The sequence below is a fragment of the Rattus rattus genome, chromosome 5 (genome assembly GCF_011064425.1).
Source record: "Rattus rattus isolate New Zealand chromosome 5, Rrattus_CSIRO_v1, whole genome shotgun sequence".
Lineage (NCBI taxonomy): Eukaryota > Metazoa > Chordata > Mammalia > Rodentia > Muridae > Rattus > Rattus rattus.
The window spans coordinates 36,723,350-36,741,965 of record NC_046158.1 but is presented as its reverse complement, the minus strand read 5'-3'; the positions used below and the strand labels follow the sequence as shown (position 1 = coordinate 36,741,965).

At 42.6% G+C, this 18,616-nt stretch overlaps 1 protein-coding gene across 1 annotated transcript in view; it reads left to right on the top strand.

The window, feature by feature from the left end:
* Window positions 1–18,616, top strand: part of Ccdc148 (coiled-coil domain containing 148) — a 183,808-nt gene that overhangs the window by 28,965 nt on the left and 136,227 nt on the right. Inside the window, exons 8-9 of the mRNA XM_032903324.1 lie at window positions 8,647–8,785; window positions 11,005–11,211. Coding sequence (XP_032759215.1) covers window positions 8,647–8,785; window positions 11,005–11,211 — 346 coding nt within the window. The remainder of the gene's footprint in view (window positions 1–8,646; window positions 8,786–11,004; window positions 11,212–18,616) is intronic.

Here is an 18,616-nt window from a genome sequence, read left to right as displayed (position 1 = left end):
AGAATTACTGATAAGTCGTTATATACACTCCTTTTTCATATTGTTTGTGAGGAATACTCATAATGCAGATCGTGTTAACACGGACACGTCAAGCCACACACATGAGCCTGGTGGCTAGCATTTTGGATAGCACAGCTTTAAAGGATGGTCCAATTTACTAAAACATACTATAAAAACAATCTGACTACAATGGAGCCTCACTCTTCATTCATCATGCTGGCAAACACTTTGGATTCTGCTGTGGTGGATTAGGCCTGTGTGTCATTAAGAACACGAAGGCGAATTTAATTGCATCTTTTAGACTCCAAAGAGATTGCAGCTTTAATTTCCTTACATTTAGATGAATTAATCATATAGACGAGGCATAATTGTGTGATGGTCCATTTAGTTGTGTCAGATCTTAAGTCAATATGTAGATGACTACAGCAAGATAACAGGTAATTTATAATTTATTGTTGATAGGTATATTAAATTTTGTACTGTTGCCTCATAATTAATATTCTGAGATCTGAATCTGCCTGCCTGCTGTTTAACAGGGAGCTCTCATGAATAGCCAGTGATCTAGGATCATGTTTTTCAACTTAATTATTTCAGTTTATTGTATTTTGATAGCGCCATTCAAGATATCGTTTTTGGCATTCTGTGAATATTTCAGTTTGTTTATTTGTCTCTGAATTCAGGAGTAGTTACATTACAGAAGAATTTAAACATAGAGATAGGTACAGAAAAGAAATGAAGTTAATCTGAATCCAAGAGAGATCTTAGAGTAAAACTTTCGTTTATGGAAAGGAGAACTCTATATGCACATTCACTTTTTGAATCCCACCTGTTGCTATTTTTCTGTCTAGTGGTGTTTATTTACAGAGTTTTTCCTCTGTTTTGAGTCACCCAGTAAATATCCTTGCACATGCATTTTATTAGATGAATAAATAGTAGGATAATGTGTGACTATATCATGTAAATTCAACCAATTTCTCACTTTTGAGTAGTAGGTATTCTACATTTTGATGTTCTTTTAGAAACTTTGAAATGGCTGCCTTGTCACTGTGTTTTGAATAACTGATTATTCTCTTCAGTTGGATTTTAGAAATGGAGATTCTGAGTCAAAGAATACTGTTAAGTGTTAAGAATATTGTTATATTTCCTTCTAAAAAATCAACCCAAGTTATATATTTTTTCCTTCTCCTTTTAGGTTTCTTTCCTCTCCCCTCCTCTTCACTCCCCTTCTCTCTTCTTCCACTCCCTTTCTTTTTGTTTGTTTTAAGACAGACTCTTTGTACTAGGGTGACCTCAAACTCCTGAACTCACGTGAACTCCTGATCCCCTACATCCCAGGTGCTGGAGTCTTAGTCTGGTACCACCAAGCCCAGCACAAATTACAACATATTTCACTATTTGATTCATCACTAGACTTAGTGATAAGGCCTTACATATTTCTGTCCTGAGGTCACATAGCCAGGGTCCTGTTCATGAGTATTCCTTGTGTTCCCATGTTCACCAACACAGTGCACCTCTATCAGCATCCTTCAGTAAAAAGAGAAACACACACATTTTCCCTTGTGCCAAAGCAAACTGTATACTCCATTGCTATTAAGGATGAACGGGGACCAATCAGTGCCAGACGACAACATGGTGTCATAAAAGTTTAAACAAACAGATGCCTGTGCATGTGTCTCCACCCGATGAACACAGTGATTGGAAAACAGGGAAATAGCAAAACGGAGATGACATAGGTTCACTGACAAATGAAGCCACAAGTTAAGACATTACAGTTGAACCCCCACTAGGCATTTTGTCCAGAAAGTGTTCTCCCAGAACTGTTGGGAAGGTTCAGTTCCTGAGCATGACCAGGTCAAGCTCCGCATGTGGACCTCTGTTGGTCGTGTGCCAAAAGTGATCAATAGAGGGAGAAGTTCCAAGAAAGCAGCACAGTTCTTTGTTCTTCAAGGGTTTGCTTAGTCCCATTCGTTAGCCAATCCAGGGAGCCAACATTGGCCACTTCCACCCCCACTTCCCTTGGTGCAGTCCATGGGGACATTGCCACTCACTGCTGACATTTGCATCTGTTGGAGGATAGTTGTACACAATTTTCTGTTTGTCATATAGATTTAGTAGCTTTTTTTTTTAAAGAAAATTTTCATGAAAATTGCTAGTTTATAACTTAATGTTTGCTCATACCAGAAAACACAGTTAGCAATTATTAAACTAGCTTTGGGCGTGTTGCAAGAATACAATATTTGTTTTAATTATTTTGCCTATAGCAGGATGCATCGTATCTAAAGATCACGAATGTCGTTTTTTTAAAAGATTTAAACATGGGTTGGGGATTTAGCTCAGCGGTAGAGCGCTTGCCTAGCATGCACAAGGCCCTGGGTTCGGTCCCCAGCTCCGAAGGAAAAAAAAAAAAGATTTAAACATGTTTTACTTATATGGACACACATGAGACTGTGTGCATGCATACCTGTGTGTGTGTGTGTGTGTGTGTGTGTGTGTGTGTGTGTGTGTGTTATTTCATGCCTGTGGAGGACAGAATAGGGCTTCAGATACCCTGGAGCTGGAGTTATAGGCAATTGTGAACTGCTTGATATGGGTGCTTGAACCTGAACTCATGTCCTTTGCAAGAGCATCACATGCTCTTAACCGCTGAGCCATCTCTCCAGCCCTAGGGTCTAGGTTTTATGCACCATGCCACAAAAAGTTGTCTTTGAGTTTACTTCACTGAAAGTTATTTATTTGCATATTAGTATTTATAAAATGTAAAAGTAGCATCTGTTATGTCTTTAATTCAACAGTCCTTAAAACAAGATTTGGTCTTAATATTTTTATCTGTGCCTATGTGTGCGGGTGCACATGAGTGTAGGTGTTTAAGGAGGCTAGAAGAGGGAGGGCAATCCCCTGGATTTGGGGCTGTTATTAACCTGATGTGGGCACACAGAACCTAACTTGGGTCCTCTGCAATAGTTAGCCTCTGAGTCAGATCTCTAGACCTTATGCAAGGTTTTATAGTTAGCATCCTTACTGCCTATACCTGATTAAAAGACGAAACAAAACCAGTGAGCAAACCAAACCCCATTCATTTTTAACTGACATGTAACATTTGTACCTCTTTTTGCAGTATGAAACATTAATTCACACACACACACACACACACACACCCTGGCACTTGGCATTTCTATCACTCTCCACCTTTATTCCTCTCCTGAGTGTGGAGCAATACAATCCTCTCTCCTAGCAATTTGAAATATTTGGTTATTTCTTGCCAATCATCACTTCCCCATGGTGCTCTAGAAAATTAAAACATCTTTTTCTCTACCAATTCATCCTTACAAGCGTTGATCATCCTCTTTCTAGGCTTCCCTTTCGTATACCCTCCCTGGCTCTGTTCTCTCTGTTTACAGGAGACAAACCCTCACTTTTCATATATAAATGACATCCAGAAGTGTTGGTCTCCCCGTGTTTTACCAATTTTACTCAATACCCTCCAGTTTCATCTACGGCTCGGCAAAGGATAGAATGTCTGTCAGCTTTGGTAGGTGTAGTACTGAGCCTTAGCTGTCAGCTTGACCTCCTCAGAGTCTCCTCAAAGAGGGAACATCACCTGAAAGATTGTCTCTGCAAGCCTGTGAGTCATTTTCTTAACTGCTAATTGACAAAGGAGGGCCCAGCCCATTGTCAGCAGGTGGCTCTGAGCTTTGAGAAAGCTAGGGGCAGAAGCCAGGGAGTGAGCCAATGAGCAGCTTTCCTCCATGCTTCCTGCAATGACTTGCTGTCCTTACTTTCCTCGTGGATGGATTCTGGTATGGAATCCAGCAGCCAAATAAACCTGTCCTCACCAGTTACTTCTGGCCTTGGCGTTGATATATATACATGCATACACATTGTGGAGTACAATATAGCTTATTAGCAAATATATTACCTTATACAATTACTCTTTTTTATTTATTTCTGTAATTAGCATACAAAGTGTAGATTTCATTGCGGCATTTTCCTTCTCGACTGGTTCTTTCTTAAGCTAACTCTTTGCCAAGTGTCATATCCATATTATAAATTACTTTTGTCATTTGTCGAATTGTCTACATTTTGAATTCTTTGTCAGGCAGTTCCCTCATGTCTCTTGCTAGTGAGCCATCGTGGTCTTGGAGATACCATGCGTGTCACCTTGTTGTTTTGTATTTCTGTGTCCCTATGTTAGCATTTGTGCATTTGACCAGTTGCTTCTCCCAGGCATGCAGGGTAACGCTGGTGGTAAATCTTTTTCCCGATGATGTTTCTGGGGTGATGATCAGACAGGCTGCACTGGGGTTGGTTTTAGTTGGTTACTTTCTATAGTGTCTGTGTAACTTCTACCGTTCTTCTCAGCATTGGCAATATCTGCAGGCACCTCAGTTTTTGCCACCTCGTTAGTGGGCCCAAGTGTGTTGCTTCATGCTGATACTGAGTCAAGGAGGTGTCGGTATCAGAGGTCTTCACCATGATGAGAAGCAGCAGCTTAGTGAGTAGTGAGTCAACATAGTCTGTGGAATGACTCAAACACACGCGATTTGATAGAATTCAACCAGGGCTAAACTGAACTTCCCCAGCTTAGTGCTCTCTGTCTTATGAATGACCTGTTTTTCCTCACCATTTAGAAAGTCATACTGAAACGATGTGTGTGGACTTCAGTGTTTGGAGGCAGAGGAGAATGAATGTCAGAGGCTGAATGTCACATGTCTTACTCTCTGCACGCTGAGGTCTGGACGTGTCAGGAATGCTGGCTAAACACTTAAACTGGGAAGTCTGGGCTTGCTCTAATGAAGACAAAAGTTGCAAAACACTTCTAGTTATAAAATTTGGGTAGACCAATAAAAAAGAAATGGCCAATCGCTAACAAATATTTTTGCCTAAGGTATTTTTTTTAGTTAATCAATTTATACTTACATGTATGGGCATTTTGCCTGCATTTACATGCCCAGTGCCCACAGAGGCCAGAAGAGGGCCTCAAATCTCAGGGAATTAGAGCTACAAATGGTCGTGAGCAGACATGTGCATGCTGGGAATCAAAGCTGGCTCCTTCCCAGTGCTCATAACTACCGAGCCTTTGAGCACCTCTGTGAGACGTTTCTAATTATAAAACTTTAGGGTGATTTTTAATGTTTTCTTTAGGAACATTTAAATATTAAACTACTTTTGACTTCAGACAATAGATAAGGGACTCTTTTTTCAATTGGCCATGTAACCAAGCATGTTTTGATATCACAATCACCTGGGAAGTGGTTAACTAGAATAAGGACTTTGGCAGGTAAACGCTAACTCAGTCTGTTATTTTACATGCATGCTTCTATAATAAGAAAAAATGGAGGTTTGATCAAGATGTATATATCCAGGTTTTAGTTTAGAAACATGCATATGTTGAATGTAATTTTATATTTTAGAAGCTGAAAGCTTTCTAAGAAATGGCTGCTTTGGTGTCATGAGGAAACTGCTCTGCTTGAACACTCACTCCTTTTGGACTTTACTGTGCCAGCTCTGTGTGTGTGTGCGTGTGTGTGCGTGTGTGTTGTGCATGTGTGTATGTGCACACGCATGTGTAGGTCTGTGTGCAGTAATGAATCTTCTCCCTTCCCTCTCACATAGCAATCTAGTGGTTATGCTGTGATTATTGTGTGGTTATTTGCCTTAAGACTTAAGCCCACTGGAAACTGCTATAAATATTCTAGAAATGTTAATATTATGATATTTAACATTCCATCTCCTTTCAGCACGTTTTTTAATTTTTCTTTTCATATACTAGAGAAGTGGTTTACAACTTGTTTAATTTTGGTAAATATAGAAAGATAGTTGAGATGTGAAGCTTCTCGAAACAACGGCAAGGTCAAAATGGATGTCATCACTGTATAGGGCTTACTTAGTTTGAATGTCTGCTTTAAATATTTTATGGTCATCACATACATTTAAGTGGCTTTTAATGCCATTAAAATAGCAACTAATTAATACATTCATGCAATTTATAAAAATGAATCAAATGCCACAATTTCTTCTGCTGCTATACTTATTTATAACAGTGTGCACAGCTTAGTGCGTGCTTGCATTTAAAAAGCATTTCAGTAAAATGTTTGCTATTTGCACATTGTGGACAGCTACAGTCTTGCACTACTATTCGGTAGGCAAAGCCATCAAAGTAATTTGTCTAAAAGAACTTCTCCATTTATCAAACCATTTAAGCTGTTTGAAAATTATGGGTAAGATTGCTTGTGGATTACGTTAGGACGAGTTCTATAGAAACAAAAGATAGTTTTGTACAACAACAGAACTATTAGCAGATGCTCTAAGGCTTGCGAGGGCTGAAGAACTATTACGGGGGATGCTCTAAGAAGGCGTGTGAAGGCCACAGAATAGAGGGAAAGGGGAGAATGCCTAGACAAAAGGGCATTGGGTGGAGGCTGATGTTGGTGTCAATTGAGTCAGATTGGTACCAGGACTGACCTCCTTGGAGGGATCTGATTGGGCTAGCCATGTCTACCAGTCAGCTGCTATTTGTAATCGGCCTTGGAAACAGTGTGAGGGAACCTCAGAGTGAGATGCTTCTGCCATGGCCCAGGAAATTTTTCCATAGAAGAGAAGGGTCTCTTCAAGTCGTCAGCCAAGACTCCTGACGGCTTGGTGGCAGGGATCCCCCTAAGAAACAGCCACTACTTAAAGGACAAATAAGGGTTTAAAAGGACAGCAACTCACTGGGCCTAGGTTCTGTCCTTTTCCCCTCTGCAGAACGCCCCACATACATATGAATCAGATAAGGGTGGAAATTCGACTGTGTTCAAGGCCCTTTGATTTTTGAAATAGCTTAAAACATTAACAAGGACATGGGCCTTCATTCTGTTCTTCAATTGCTTGTGGGATGATATTGAAGAATTTCTCCTGCTAACTGCCGTTAAAATGCATCCACATTACCGTGAATGAAAATGGCCCTTGAGAGAGGACCTGAGACATTGTCCTTGACAACCTGAGGGCATTTTAAATGCCAAGTGCACGCAGGCAAGCTTTTCTTCTAGGTTAATTTTCCTACTTGAAATGTTTTATTTGCAGAAGCCTTTGGCTGTCTGCACATACAGAACCCATCCAGTTGGAACCAAAACACTCGGTGTATTCATGAATGAATTCATTTTAATATTTCCCCTGCATTGGATTATTATGACATACTGAATAGTTTTCTCTTCGTAGACCACATCCCACCCCCCTTTTCTTCCTTTATATGGCAGGTATGGAAAAATTTTCTCTTTTGAAAGGTATTTTTCCAATACTCCCTATTAGTGTACTGAAAGAACTAGGTAACCTTATCTGAGGATGGTGGAATCCCATTAGTTCCACTCACTTAAAGGGTATTTTATTTTGTTTAAAATGTCAAATATATTTCAGAGGTCGAAAGGAACTGAAAAATACTGAATTGCATACTTTAATGTGTAAGATCATTGATACCACAGGAATAAACAATGGTGATGGTCTTGGATCAAAGAAATATTCGTTACTATTAATACTTCCCTCTGATTGCACCGGTATTTGATTATACTAATTTACTTAGCAGGAATAATAATAACATGCAAATAAAATCAGAATATAAAGAGGCATTAATTCAGTCGAGAGTTCAAATTGACAATGCAACTTTTTCACTTTGCACAGGACTTTGCTAATACTTCATGCCGAATGCGAACCATACTATTCCTAGGGAAAGTGGGATGGGACTAGGTGCGTTGGCGCAGGGTGGACACGTGACCAGGGCAGCTTACAGGATTTGTTTACAAGTGACTTCACATAAAGGTGCTTCCTCCGGCCTCACAATTTTCATTTCAACCCCTGAAATCTAAATAGTAGGAGAGAACCAACTTCAGTAAGATGTCCTATAACCTCCTGCGTGCACGCATGCGCAAAATAAAAACCCCAATTAGTTATTTGGTTGTTAGAAATGTAGCGTCATAGTTTGTTTTCTCACTACCAATCCAATCTGTAGTCTTATCCACAAGGCATGAGGTAAAGAGAATAAAGTAAAGGATTATTTGACTTGCCGGGCGGCTCAAAGCACAAATAAATGCCCCTCTCAATCTGTCTTTATTTTCCTTTGTATAAAATGTTCATCCGTCTACATTTGTGTTTGTCTCCAGCATAGAAATGGGAGCATTGTTGAATAAGAAAAATATTATCTTTTTGATCTTTATCCCTAATAAGTATGTCCCAGTGTTTATCTACTCCATTCACTGATGATGGCTTTTAAAATCTTGCTATAGGCAAGATAGAGTAAATATTAAAAGAATATCGTGTCTCACCAACATCTTTGAATTATTCCTGGAACTCTGGCAAGATCAAAGCAAGGACTGAAAGAACCCACTGGACATGGGCTTGGGACTATGGAACGAGCACTCGGTGGCTGACAGGTGGCTAACATTAAGGAATAACTGAGCTCAGCTGATCACGTTGGTTGATCCCCATGGTCTCTGCCCCCAAGATGAAGCTGGAGGGTAACTTGAGACCAGGTTGAAGAGCACAGCGAGATCTTGTCTTTTTTTCAAACGCCTCATTTTCTACCACGATAGTCACTGGCTGACAGCTTGAGCAGTTTGAAGTTCCTTAAGTCCCATGATTGTTCACCTATGTGTGTGACATTTTTATTGTTTCCAGTAACTTCCAACTAAGTGAGGAAGAGCAGTGGATTTACCAGGCCGTCTTAGACCAGTATCCTGGAAATCTCCTTGGCAGAAGGGCTCTGTACTTGGACATGTTGCAAAGATATTTTCCTCACAAGTCCAGGCATCATTTGGTGAGTGATCCCAATGGTGAACATGCATGTCTATATGAGTGTGGATTGCTGTGTTTAGAGGTCCCTAATTAGTAAGACAAGTATATGTCTGTTAAATAGTGCTCTGAAAATTCTTTATTCCTCCACTATAGAAGACACAGTCACAGGCTGCAAAGCCACGTGGGTCATTGTTTTGAAGCCCGTTAAGTCTGAAGGAAGTCCTGGGCCAGTCTGTTCCCACCTGCCTGGAGACCTTTACCATGTTTTCCCAGATACAGAACAGCCATTTTATCCCTGGAGGTCACACCATCTTTTACCTGCCCTCTATGGTGGTTCTACTATACCTGGTTCTTGCCCGAAACTTGAATGCCTGCCTTCTACCCACAGGGGCCTGTTTCACTTCAGTCCTAGGCCTGGAAAACTCAGCATTTTCCCTGGGCAATGTCACGGGCCTGCAGCACAGCTCTGCCCGATTCCCACATGGTTCCAAACACAAACCTCACTTCAAGGACTAAGTAGACTGAAAGTTACCTTAGAGAAAATTGGGAAATTATTATTTCATTCTATAGTAGGCAAGACTAGAATAGCAAGAATCCAGAAGTTATCATGTTATCAATGACCTCAGTGGTAACTCACCTTATCACACACATGTAACAAACATGTGCAGATTGAACTTTCAGATGAGCTGTGCTATGAAATATCGAGTGTTGTGCTTCTGCATGGGCCCCATGAAGGTCCTTTAGTACACATGACAGTGGGTGAAATACCATTGCTATCATTAATGTCTGGTGAAGAAACTGAAGTAAAGACCACACAGTATGGTGGTCATCCTCTCCCATCCTTCTTAGCCTGCCCCAGTCCGCTCTCCACCCCATGTAGTAAGTATTTAATTCTGGTCTTTAAGTGACTTGTTATAGGGCTTTAAAAATTCTTAATTGATCAAATTAGAGGTTTCTTTTTATTCCCTATTAGGTCTGTTTGCCTCAGCAGCTAGCTGTCAAGTGTAACTCTGTAGATTTTTATATTTTATTACTATTGATGTGATAAAGATTTTTACATTTACTTTCTACACCAGATTGATTGCTATGTATTTCTTGCATGGTGCATGCTTCCTCTCCTTGATGTTTGACAAATGTTAAGTATATTTTTAGCTTTCTAGAACAAAGCTAAGGAGTTCACAGAATGTGTTTTCTCTCTGGTTAAAGTGAGACCGTGGCCTACTTTATCGTGATCCTAATTAATTCCACCTAAAGCATTGTTTTTAATGTTGGCATTACCTTCTCTTGCTTATTTTCTAATGCCTGGCAACTCAGGGATCAGAAAATTTGTCAGATTCAGAGGCGTGAGCTATACTAGTAAAGACTTCTAGCATTGACTCTCATTTCAGGGATTTTAGACAGACCAGCCTCTCTCAGCCCCTGTGCTCCCCCTGCTTCCCTGGGACTCTGTACTTCCCAAGGTTACTATTCACCTTAGGAAGAAGTACCTGCTGCCAGTGTGAGAACACATGTCCCTCATGGGGGAGCAAGAGGGAGGGCAGGAGAGGAGGCCAGAGGGCATTATCACTAGATTACTTTTAAGCATCCCAGCAGCTGAGCACTTTAGTGATTACAAGTAAAACTGTGCCTTTCCAAGATTATTGTGGCCTTTGAAGAATATTTTTGTGGGGCTGGAGAGATGGCTCAGTGGTTAAGAGAAACGGCTGTTTTTCCAAAGGACCCAGGTTCAGTTCCCAGCATTGATACGACAGTTAACAACTATCTGTAACTCCAGTTCCAGGGGATCTAACACCCTCACATAAGCATGCATGCAAGCAACACAAATATGCCCATAAATTTAAAATGAATAGATACATTTAGCAAAGTCTTATTTGACTGAAACAATGTAATCATGTAAAATGCCAAAATTGACCTAAAAGACATATGGGGACAGATTGGTTTTTGTTTAAGCATTGCCATTTAGAATTAAGATCCATTGCAGGGACCACCTGGACTGCTGCCATCCTACCTGAGGGAACGGAGGACTTAGACAATTAGGTGACATCATTAGTTGCCAGTTAGGCACAGTCTCTGAAAAAAACGGAGCTTGTCTCTCGTTCCTGGTTATGGGGAGGATGTTTGTTCCTAGTTGTTCAGAATCATTGATAATAATGCATCTTATCCATCTCACAGCAATGACACAAATCACAGGCCCGTTTCAGAATGAGAAGCATTCATAAAGGCCTCCTGTCACCTTTGTAGGTAGAACACGAGAGATACCGTGACCAGTATCACTTTACTAGAGAGCAGAGAAGAATTCTGATAGACAACTGGATTAGGAGCAGGGAAGACTTTATACAGAAAGCCACGCTGACTCTGCTCGAGGCCTGTGAAGCCCACGAAATGGAGAGCATGCTGGCCAAGGACAGGAAACGGCAACAGGAACTGTGTGCTGACCTGAAAGCCAAGGTAAGGCGCTACAGTGGGCGCTGTGATACAGGGTGGACATTCCAGGCTGTGGTGCCGCACACCAGAGACAGAGGGAGGCAGATTTCTGAGTTTGGGGCCAGCCTGGTCTACAGAATGAGTTCCAGAATAGCCAGAGCTACAAAGAAACCCTGTCTCAAAAAAAACCCCAAAACCCAAAACCACAAACACAAAGAGTTTTCTTCTTTTCAAATTCTCCTGAAAGATCAGTTTTTCTGGAAAGCCCATCTTGACAAAAACTGTTGTTTTGAGCCGTAGATGCTGCAATTCATTTAGGTAAAACACGGCCCATAATCAGAGACTTTGTGAAGCTCAATCTAAGGTTGCCATAATAGGATAGTGGTACTGAAATTTTGATGGTGACATCTAGGACCTGCCTGCTGTAGGTGCCACACATCAGGCCTGGCTAGGTGGAACTGTCGGATGCGAAGCCAGGCTCCATTCACACCGGAAGAGCTGAAGAGGCCTAGAAGGAAAGGCTCATTGGAGCATGCTCGAGCAAGCATGATGGCTGTGTGTGGCGCCGAGCAAGGTGTGGGGTGTCGATAGGGCTCTGCCCCTCCTCTGACCCACCGAGGGGGCTTCAGTATGTTTGAAGAGCCGTGGTTGGAAGGCTGGAGTGTGGGTGTCTGCTGCACACGGGCAGACGCAGAGGCGCTGTCCCCATGCTAGAACTGCAGGTGTGGGCTGCAGCTGTGCTCGAGTAACTGCATTCCTCTGCAGTCACAGAGCCAGCAAAGGAATTACGCTCAGGTACAACGTGATGCTGTCATCTTGGTGTCCCGCTAAGTCATCTAGGAGGATCACGAGGTTACAACTAGACAGTATGTTCTCTTTGTAGGAAAAAAAAAAAACCAAACAAACTGGCAGACTTGGTATAGTGAGTAATATATGTAAAAACAAATGCCCGTTTGAAAACATTGGAGGAAAGTTGCTTGATCGGTGTTTTTTAAACAGAAGGAAGATCTTCTTTTCGCACTGCATACGTTTGGGACATAAAAAAGTACAAGTTGCCTCTAGGCTGATCTAGCCCAGGCTGTAGAGCCAGTAAGTGTTTCTCGTCCTTGGAGGCTGATAGGGGACACAGCAGCAGGGGCAGGGGCAGTCCGTGCATTCCCAGACTGCCTCTGCCCACTCCGCGAGCATTGCCATTAGCCATTGAACTGTGCTGTGAGTGGTGCGTTGCACTGTGTGTGTGCTGCCAGGCACTTGAGTGAGCTATAGAATGAAATCCACTTGTTAGACCCCACGGAAACACCGAGCTAAGGCACACCACGTACAAAACACATTTCTGTGGTGCAGAGACTGGCTCATGGCTCTTTTTAGTAAAGACTGCCCCCTCACACGAAACACCCTCCTGACACCATCATGGGTGTGTTCTGTCTACCACACACTGTGTCTACGTCGGGTCATTGAGTATTGCAGCCTTTACCCTTCTTATGCTCATCAGATCTGTATCATGTGGAAATAACTCATTCTTTTTAGTTGTATAGCATTTCATTTTATAACAGCACAATTGGTTGATATGGTTTCCTGATTCTTGCTAACACCATCGGACATGCCTTCCTGAACAGATGTGCTGATTCCTATTGGATCCTTAGGAGCAGCGTGGGTGGATCATAAGGTTTGCGTGGACGTAGCTTGAATAAACAATGCTCAGATGGTTTCCCCAGTGGCTCTCCAGAGTTTCAGCCCACATCCTTCACACCATGTTCTCACTACGCTCGCCTCAGCCAGTGTCTTCTCTAGCCTGGAGACTAAGAAACGGGGACTCGTGGTTCTCAGGTGCATTTAAAATAACGGCCAAGAAGCTTTACTCCATATCTAGCTGGTGAGCCTTCCACCCAAGGTTTGCCCAATCCTCTCATGGCTTCCCTGCTTTTCTGTTTCTCATAGTATTTTTTTTTTAACGTGTTCTCTTTACAAGTTCTCTCTCTATTTTCTCTTTCAGCAATATCCTTGGTTAAGAAAGGCTTTTAAAAAAATTCATATATCACATCCTGACCTCAGTTTCTCTCTCTGCTCTTTCCCCAGCCTCCGTCCCCCCACCTCCACTCACCTCCCCTCTCCCCAAGATCCACCCCTTCTACTTCCTGTCAGAGAAGGGCAGGCCTCCCAGGAACATCAAACAAACGCAACATAATGTTCTACAACAAGGACAGGCACACACCAACACATCAAGGCTGGACAAGGCAACTCAATAGGAGGAAAAGAGTCCCACAAGTAGGCCAAAGAGTCAGGGACAGCACCCTGCTCCCCAACTCCCCCAACTGTGCTTCAAGTGTTTCTCTGTCATTTGAGATTCCTCTGTTGAGAATTCTGTTTAGATTTCTACCCCATTTTTAAATTGGATCATTTAGTTTGTCTGTGTCTAGTTTCTTATTTTGGATATTAGTCCTCTGTCAGATGTGGGATTCATGAAATTCTTAATCTTTTCCCATTCTTTAGGCTGCTGTTTTGTCCTATTTCAGTCTTATGATGTCCCATTTATTGACTGTTGATCTTAGTGCCCGCGTTATTGGTGTTGTATTCAGGAAGTGGTCTCCTATGCCAATGTGTTTCAACATTTTCAGGTTCAATATATCTGGTTTTATGTTGAGGTCTTTGATCCAGCTGGACTTGAGCTTTGTGATAGATATGGATCTATTTGCATTCTTTTACATATTGACCTCCAGTTAGAATTGCACTATTTGTTGAAGATTTTTTCCCATTGTATACCTCTGGCTTCTTTATCTAACATCAGGTGTCCTCAGGTGTGTGGATTTATGTCTAAGTCTTCCATTCAATTGCATTGATCAATGTGTCTGTTTTATGCTGATACCATGTGGATTTTATTACTATAGCTCTGTAGTACAGCTTGAGATCAGAGATCGAGATACCTATGGAAGGAAGTTCTTTCATTGTATAGGATTGTTTTAGTTTTCCTTGGTTTTTGTTTTTCCATATGAAGTTGAGAACTATTCTTTCAAGGTCTGTAAAGAATTGTATTGGAATTTTGATGGGGATCGCATTGAATCTGTAGATTGCTTTTGGTAGTTTGGCCATTTTTACTATGTTAATCCTATTGACCCATGAGCATGGGAGATCTATCTTCTTCTATCTTCTTTAAAGACTCGATGTTTTTGTCATACAGATCTTTTACTTCCTTTGTTAAAGTTACCCCAAGATGTTTTATATTATTTGAGGCTATTGTGAAGGAGGTTGATGTACTTATTTCTTTTTCAGTCCATTCATCATTTGCGTATATAAGGGCTACTCATTTTTGAGTTAATCTTGTATCCAGCCATTTCATTGAAGGTGTTTATCAGCTGTAGGAGTTCCCTGGTAGAATTTTTGGTGTCAATTAAGTATACTATTCTATCATCTGCAAATAGCAATACTCTGACTTCTTCCTTTCCAATTTGTGTCCCCTTTATCCCCTTTAGTTGCTTTATTGGATGAGCAAGACTTTTAATGGTGTTCTGTCTCAGCCGTTCATTCCCCTTTATCCGTGTTGCAGATGACTCTGATCAGTTGTATGAGTCCTTTTGTAACTGCTATTACGTTGTTGGTCATATAGCAGGAAGCTTTAGGCTATTCTGTCACTCTCTGCCTCTGGGAGAATCTTTTACTTCTCACTCCTCTCCCTAGGTTGTCACTAGACGATGGACACAAATGCCTGTAGGGAAGAGGCATTCTGTCTCCCTCATTCATCCACAGACCTCCCTGGTGGTTCTGAGGATATTTCTCTCTGAACAACTGCCTGATGCCTTTAATGGTTTTTGTGAAGGAGATATTTTCTTGTCGCTCCCAGAAGAGGATATTTTCCTTCTCTTTCCAGCTCCAGAGGCTCTGCTTGTGTGTCCTGTCAGCTTGCTGCCCTTCCCTATGTGTCTGTAATGTGCCGTCCCCTTACACATCTCCACTGCCATTAGAGGCTTCCTCTCCCTGGACACCCTACCCTAGTCTTTCTATCACTCGGAGATCAGCACAGCAGAGCCTGAAAGTGGGCAAAAGTTCCCCCTGTGTCTGCTGCTTCCGCAATCATCTATGCTTTCATGCGCTGCTAAGCCATCAAAAGGTGCAAATCATTAATATTTATCAATTCATCACGGAGTCCTAGCTGCTGCCTCCCCACACCTGTGCACAGTGGGCTCATCTTTCCCAGGTGCTCTGTTACAGGCGAGCCACCATTCATATCACGTGTGTTCTTACAGGCCTCTGCCCTAACTGGATTATTGCCCTGTAGTCTCTGCTGATGAGTTTGTGAAAAATTCTAATGTAGACTTTCAAACTTTTTGATGCAAATGTAGGAGTGACCTTCTTTTCAACTCGCTATACCCAAATGGAAGCTTGGAAGATCCTAATGAGATGCTACTCTTCAATTTTTCATGTGCCCCAGTTAAAATGCTAGCTGATTATAAGAGGTCATTGTCAAGGATATCCTACCCAGGCAGGGTCTCCGTGCCTAGCAGGACCCCCACCAAAGGTGAATGGAACCCCAAAGCTAAGGAAGAATGCTAATAAGTGACAACCTAATATGCTATTCAGGTAAAAATGTGTATGGCCCAGTGGGGACATTTTTCTAGGAACAGTCCAGCTCGAAATCTAGGTGACAGAGCTGCTGGGGCAGCACGGGTTGCCACTAGCCACCAGCAGGTTTAGTTATGTCAGTGAGCCCAGATGACACTACTGTTCTCTTTCAAACCAAATCCAGCCAGGACATGGTAGCCTTTTGGGGTTCCGTCTCCTCTGGGAAACTATGCCTGTGCTGTCTCCTAATCCCAATCAGCCAGGCACCAGAGTGTCACCTGTACATGTCAGCTGGAGTTTGGGACTGAGCAGACTGTCAGACCCTATGGAGAGCAGGACACCCCCGGGAGACTTCGGACACGCTGGGCACTGTGATAAGCCTTGCCCTTCCTCTTTCTTTGCCTGTCTGTGAATCCTGGATATACAAGGTTGCAAGAAATAGAAAGAGAAGTCATTTTATGATCATAGAGGACCCTGATCAGACTGAACCTGGGCCCTGGGCACAGAGAGTGTGCTTTATGACTTACAGACCCCATTCTGCTCAACTTGGGTCTGGTGACAGGAAAAAATGGGGACTCTGCAAGTCATAAAATGGGGTCTGTAAGTCATCAGATGCCGCTTGATTGTATCCCACAAATCACAGTGTCCAGCATGTCGGCAGTCTGTTAAGTGCCCCCTGCTCTCCACAGGGTCTTTCTGACAGTCTGCTCTGTCCCAGACTTCAGCTGACACGTGCAGGTGGCACTGTGGTACCTAGATAAGTGGGATCAGGGGACAGCACAGGCAGAGTCTCCCAGAGGAGTTGTGAGCACAAAGGCACTGTGTTTTAGATTTGGTTTGAGTGATTGGATTTTCCAGACCCTTTTGGGGTTGGGCCCACAGGAAGGTAGTGAGGTCATGGGAACTGTGCCTGGGAAGGGATTGATGCTATTCCCACAGAGTTCATTTGCTCGTTCGAGCATGTGCTGTTCTAAAGCAAGACGTGTGCCCTCCTGCATGCGGTCAGTAGTCTTTCTGCTTCTCTACCATGAAGTGCTGCGGTCGTCAACTAGGATACCAGCATACGCTATTTGAACCCTCTAGCTATCAGAATTGTGAAACCAACAAAATCGTGTGTAAGTTCTTTAACTTCAGCTGTTACAACAACAGAAAACAGACATGGGCGTATGAACGTACCCTTGTAAGTGAGAAGAAAAGGCAGAGAAGATACAGACACATGCTGAAGTAGATTTTTATTGTCCTGCAGATACAGCGCTAGCTTTGGAATTTGCATTCCTAATGAGAGACTAAGACTCGGTAAATAGCTGGGATGAAATATATTACAAGAGGAAAGAGATAAATCTGTAAATTGTGCAGTAATCTAAAATGTTCAATTATCCTTATGAGTTTTGACATGGACGAAATCAGGAGATTTATCCCTTCGCCGTCCTTTTACAGATCTGGGAGCCGAACCCTGAGAGATGAAGTGATTGCCTAAGGTTCATGCTAGCTTGAAATTCAACACTGCCTATCTATCTTGGCCCCACACAGGCTTGCATGCAAGAACTCTAGAATAATAGAAGGTAATTATTATACTGTTGGCCCCAGGTGTGCTATGTATTAGAGCCACGGAATGTGGGAAAATATTACTTCATTGTGGCATAAATTTGACCTTTCAAAAACTAATACACCAGCTATAATAAACATCAATTAAACATTTAACCATAATTTTGTTCTCAGACTTAGAATTTAAAAGCCTTTGGAGGAGTCAGTTGGATGATTTACGTCTTAAGAAAAACATAAAAGTAGCTTTGGAATGCCGGATGCCTGCCTGTCCTTTGTCCTTTTGGTGTTCTGACAGTAATGGTTGCTGTAGCAAAGCGCGGAGGTGGTTAGGCATCTCACTCTCAAGATGAGATGGGGAGAAGCAGGTGCTCATAACTCCTGCTCCCAGGAAACCTGCAGTCCTTGTCCATGTTCAGCTCAGACCATCCTGTTAGCTCTACAGGCGATATCCTGTCTTCAGGGCTCAACCGCAGAGGCTTCCCAGAGACGTCTCGTTAGTGACTTTTCTTTGCTTCCATGCTGAGTGATTGTGTACTGCCGTGGAAAAGGAAGCGCCCTCTAGACTCCGGTGCCAACTGGGAGGCTTGCCCTCCCCTGCGTGTTCCTTCTGTGGCTATTTAGGTTGGACACTTCCACTTGCCCAGCACCATGCACCCAGATGCGCAGGCTCAGTGACAGACGTCTCCTAGTTATCAAGAAAATCATGCCACTGGGAAACAAAATCACCCCTATCCCATCCCCCGACCCTGCACATCTTTTTGTTCTTGGTGGTGATAACCTTCCTGCCCAGGCTTCCTGTGGATGCAGCGAGCAGTACCCCCGGGGTGTTCCGGTCCAGTCCTCCCTAAAGTCTGCTACTTTCCCACGTGACACTGGAGCCTGCTGGCTCTACTTTCTGTGTTTCTTGATCTTTTTAGTATTTTCCTTTACTTATAGACTGTCTCCTCTCCAAGGAAACCTCTTGGCTCAAAGTTGCCTTCTGCACCGGGGACGCGGTGGGGTGGGGGTGGTCCATCGCTCACTTTCATGTGACATCAGCCTTCCTACTCCATTCAACCTGGTTCTCGGACCTCTCTAGTTTTCTGTTCATGGTTACGATTCTCCAGAGGTTTTCATCTTCTCCACATACTCTGATAACCACCCACCTTCCTCACTCTTGACTTTTTCGAGTTCTATTAAGGGATTCTCGCTATCATGTCAAGTATCTCGGTGTCCACACGACTCTAAAACACTGGCAACCTCTGGATTCCTTCCCTGTCTCCTTGTTCTTGTTTTATTCCACTGCCCACTGAGAACCCTCATGACTGTACTTCTTCTCTCAGATACGTTC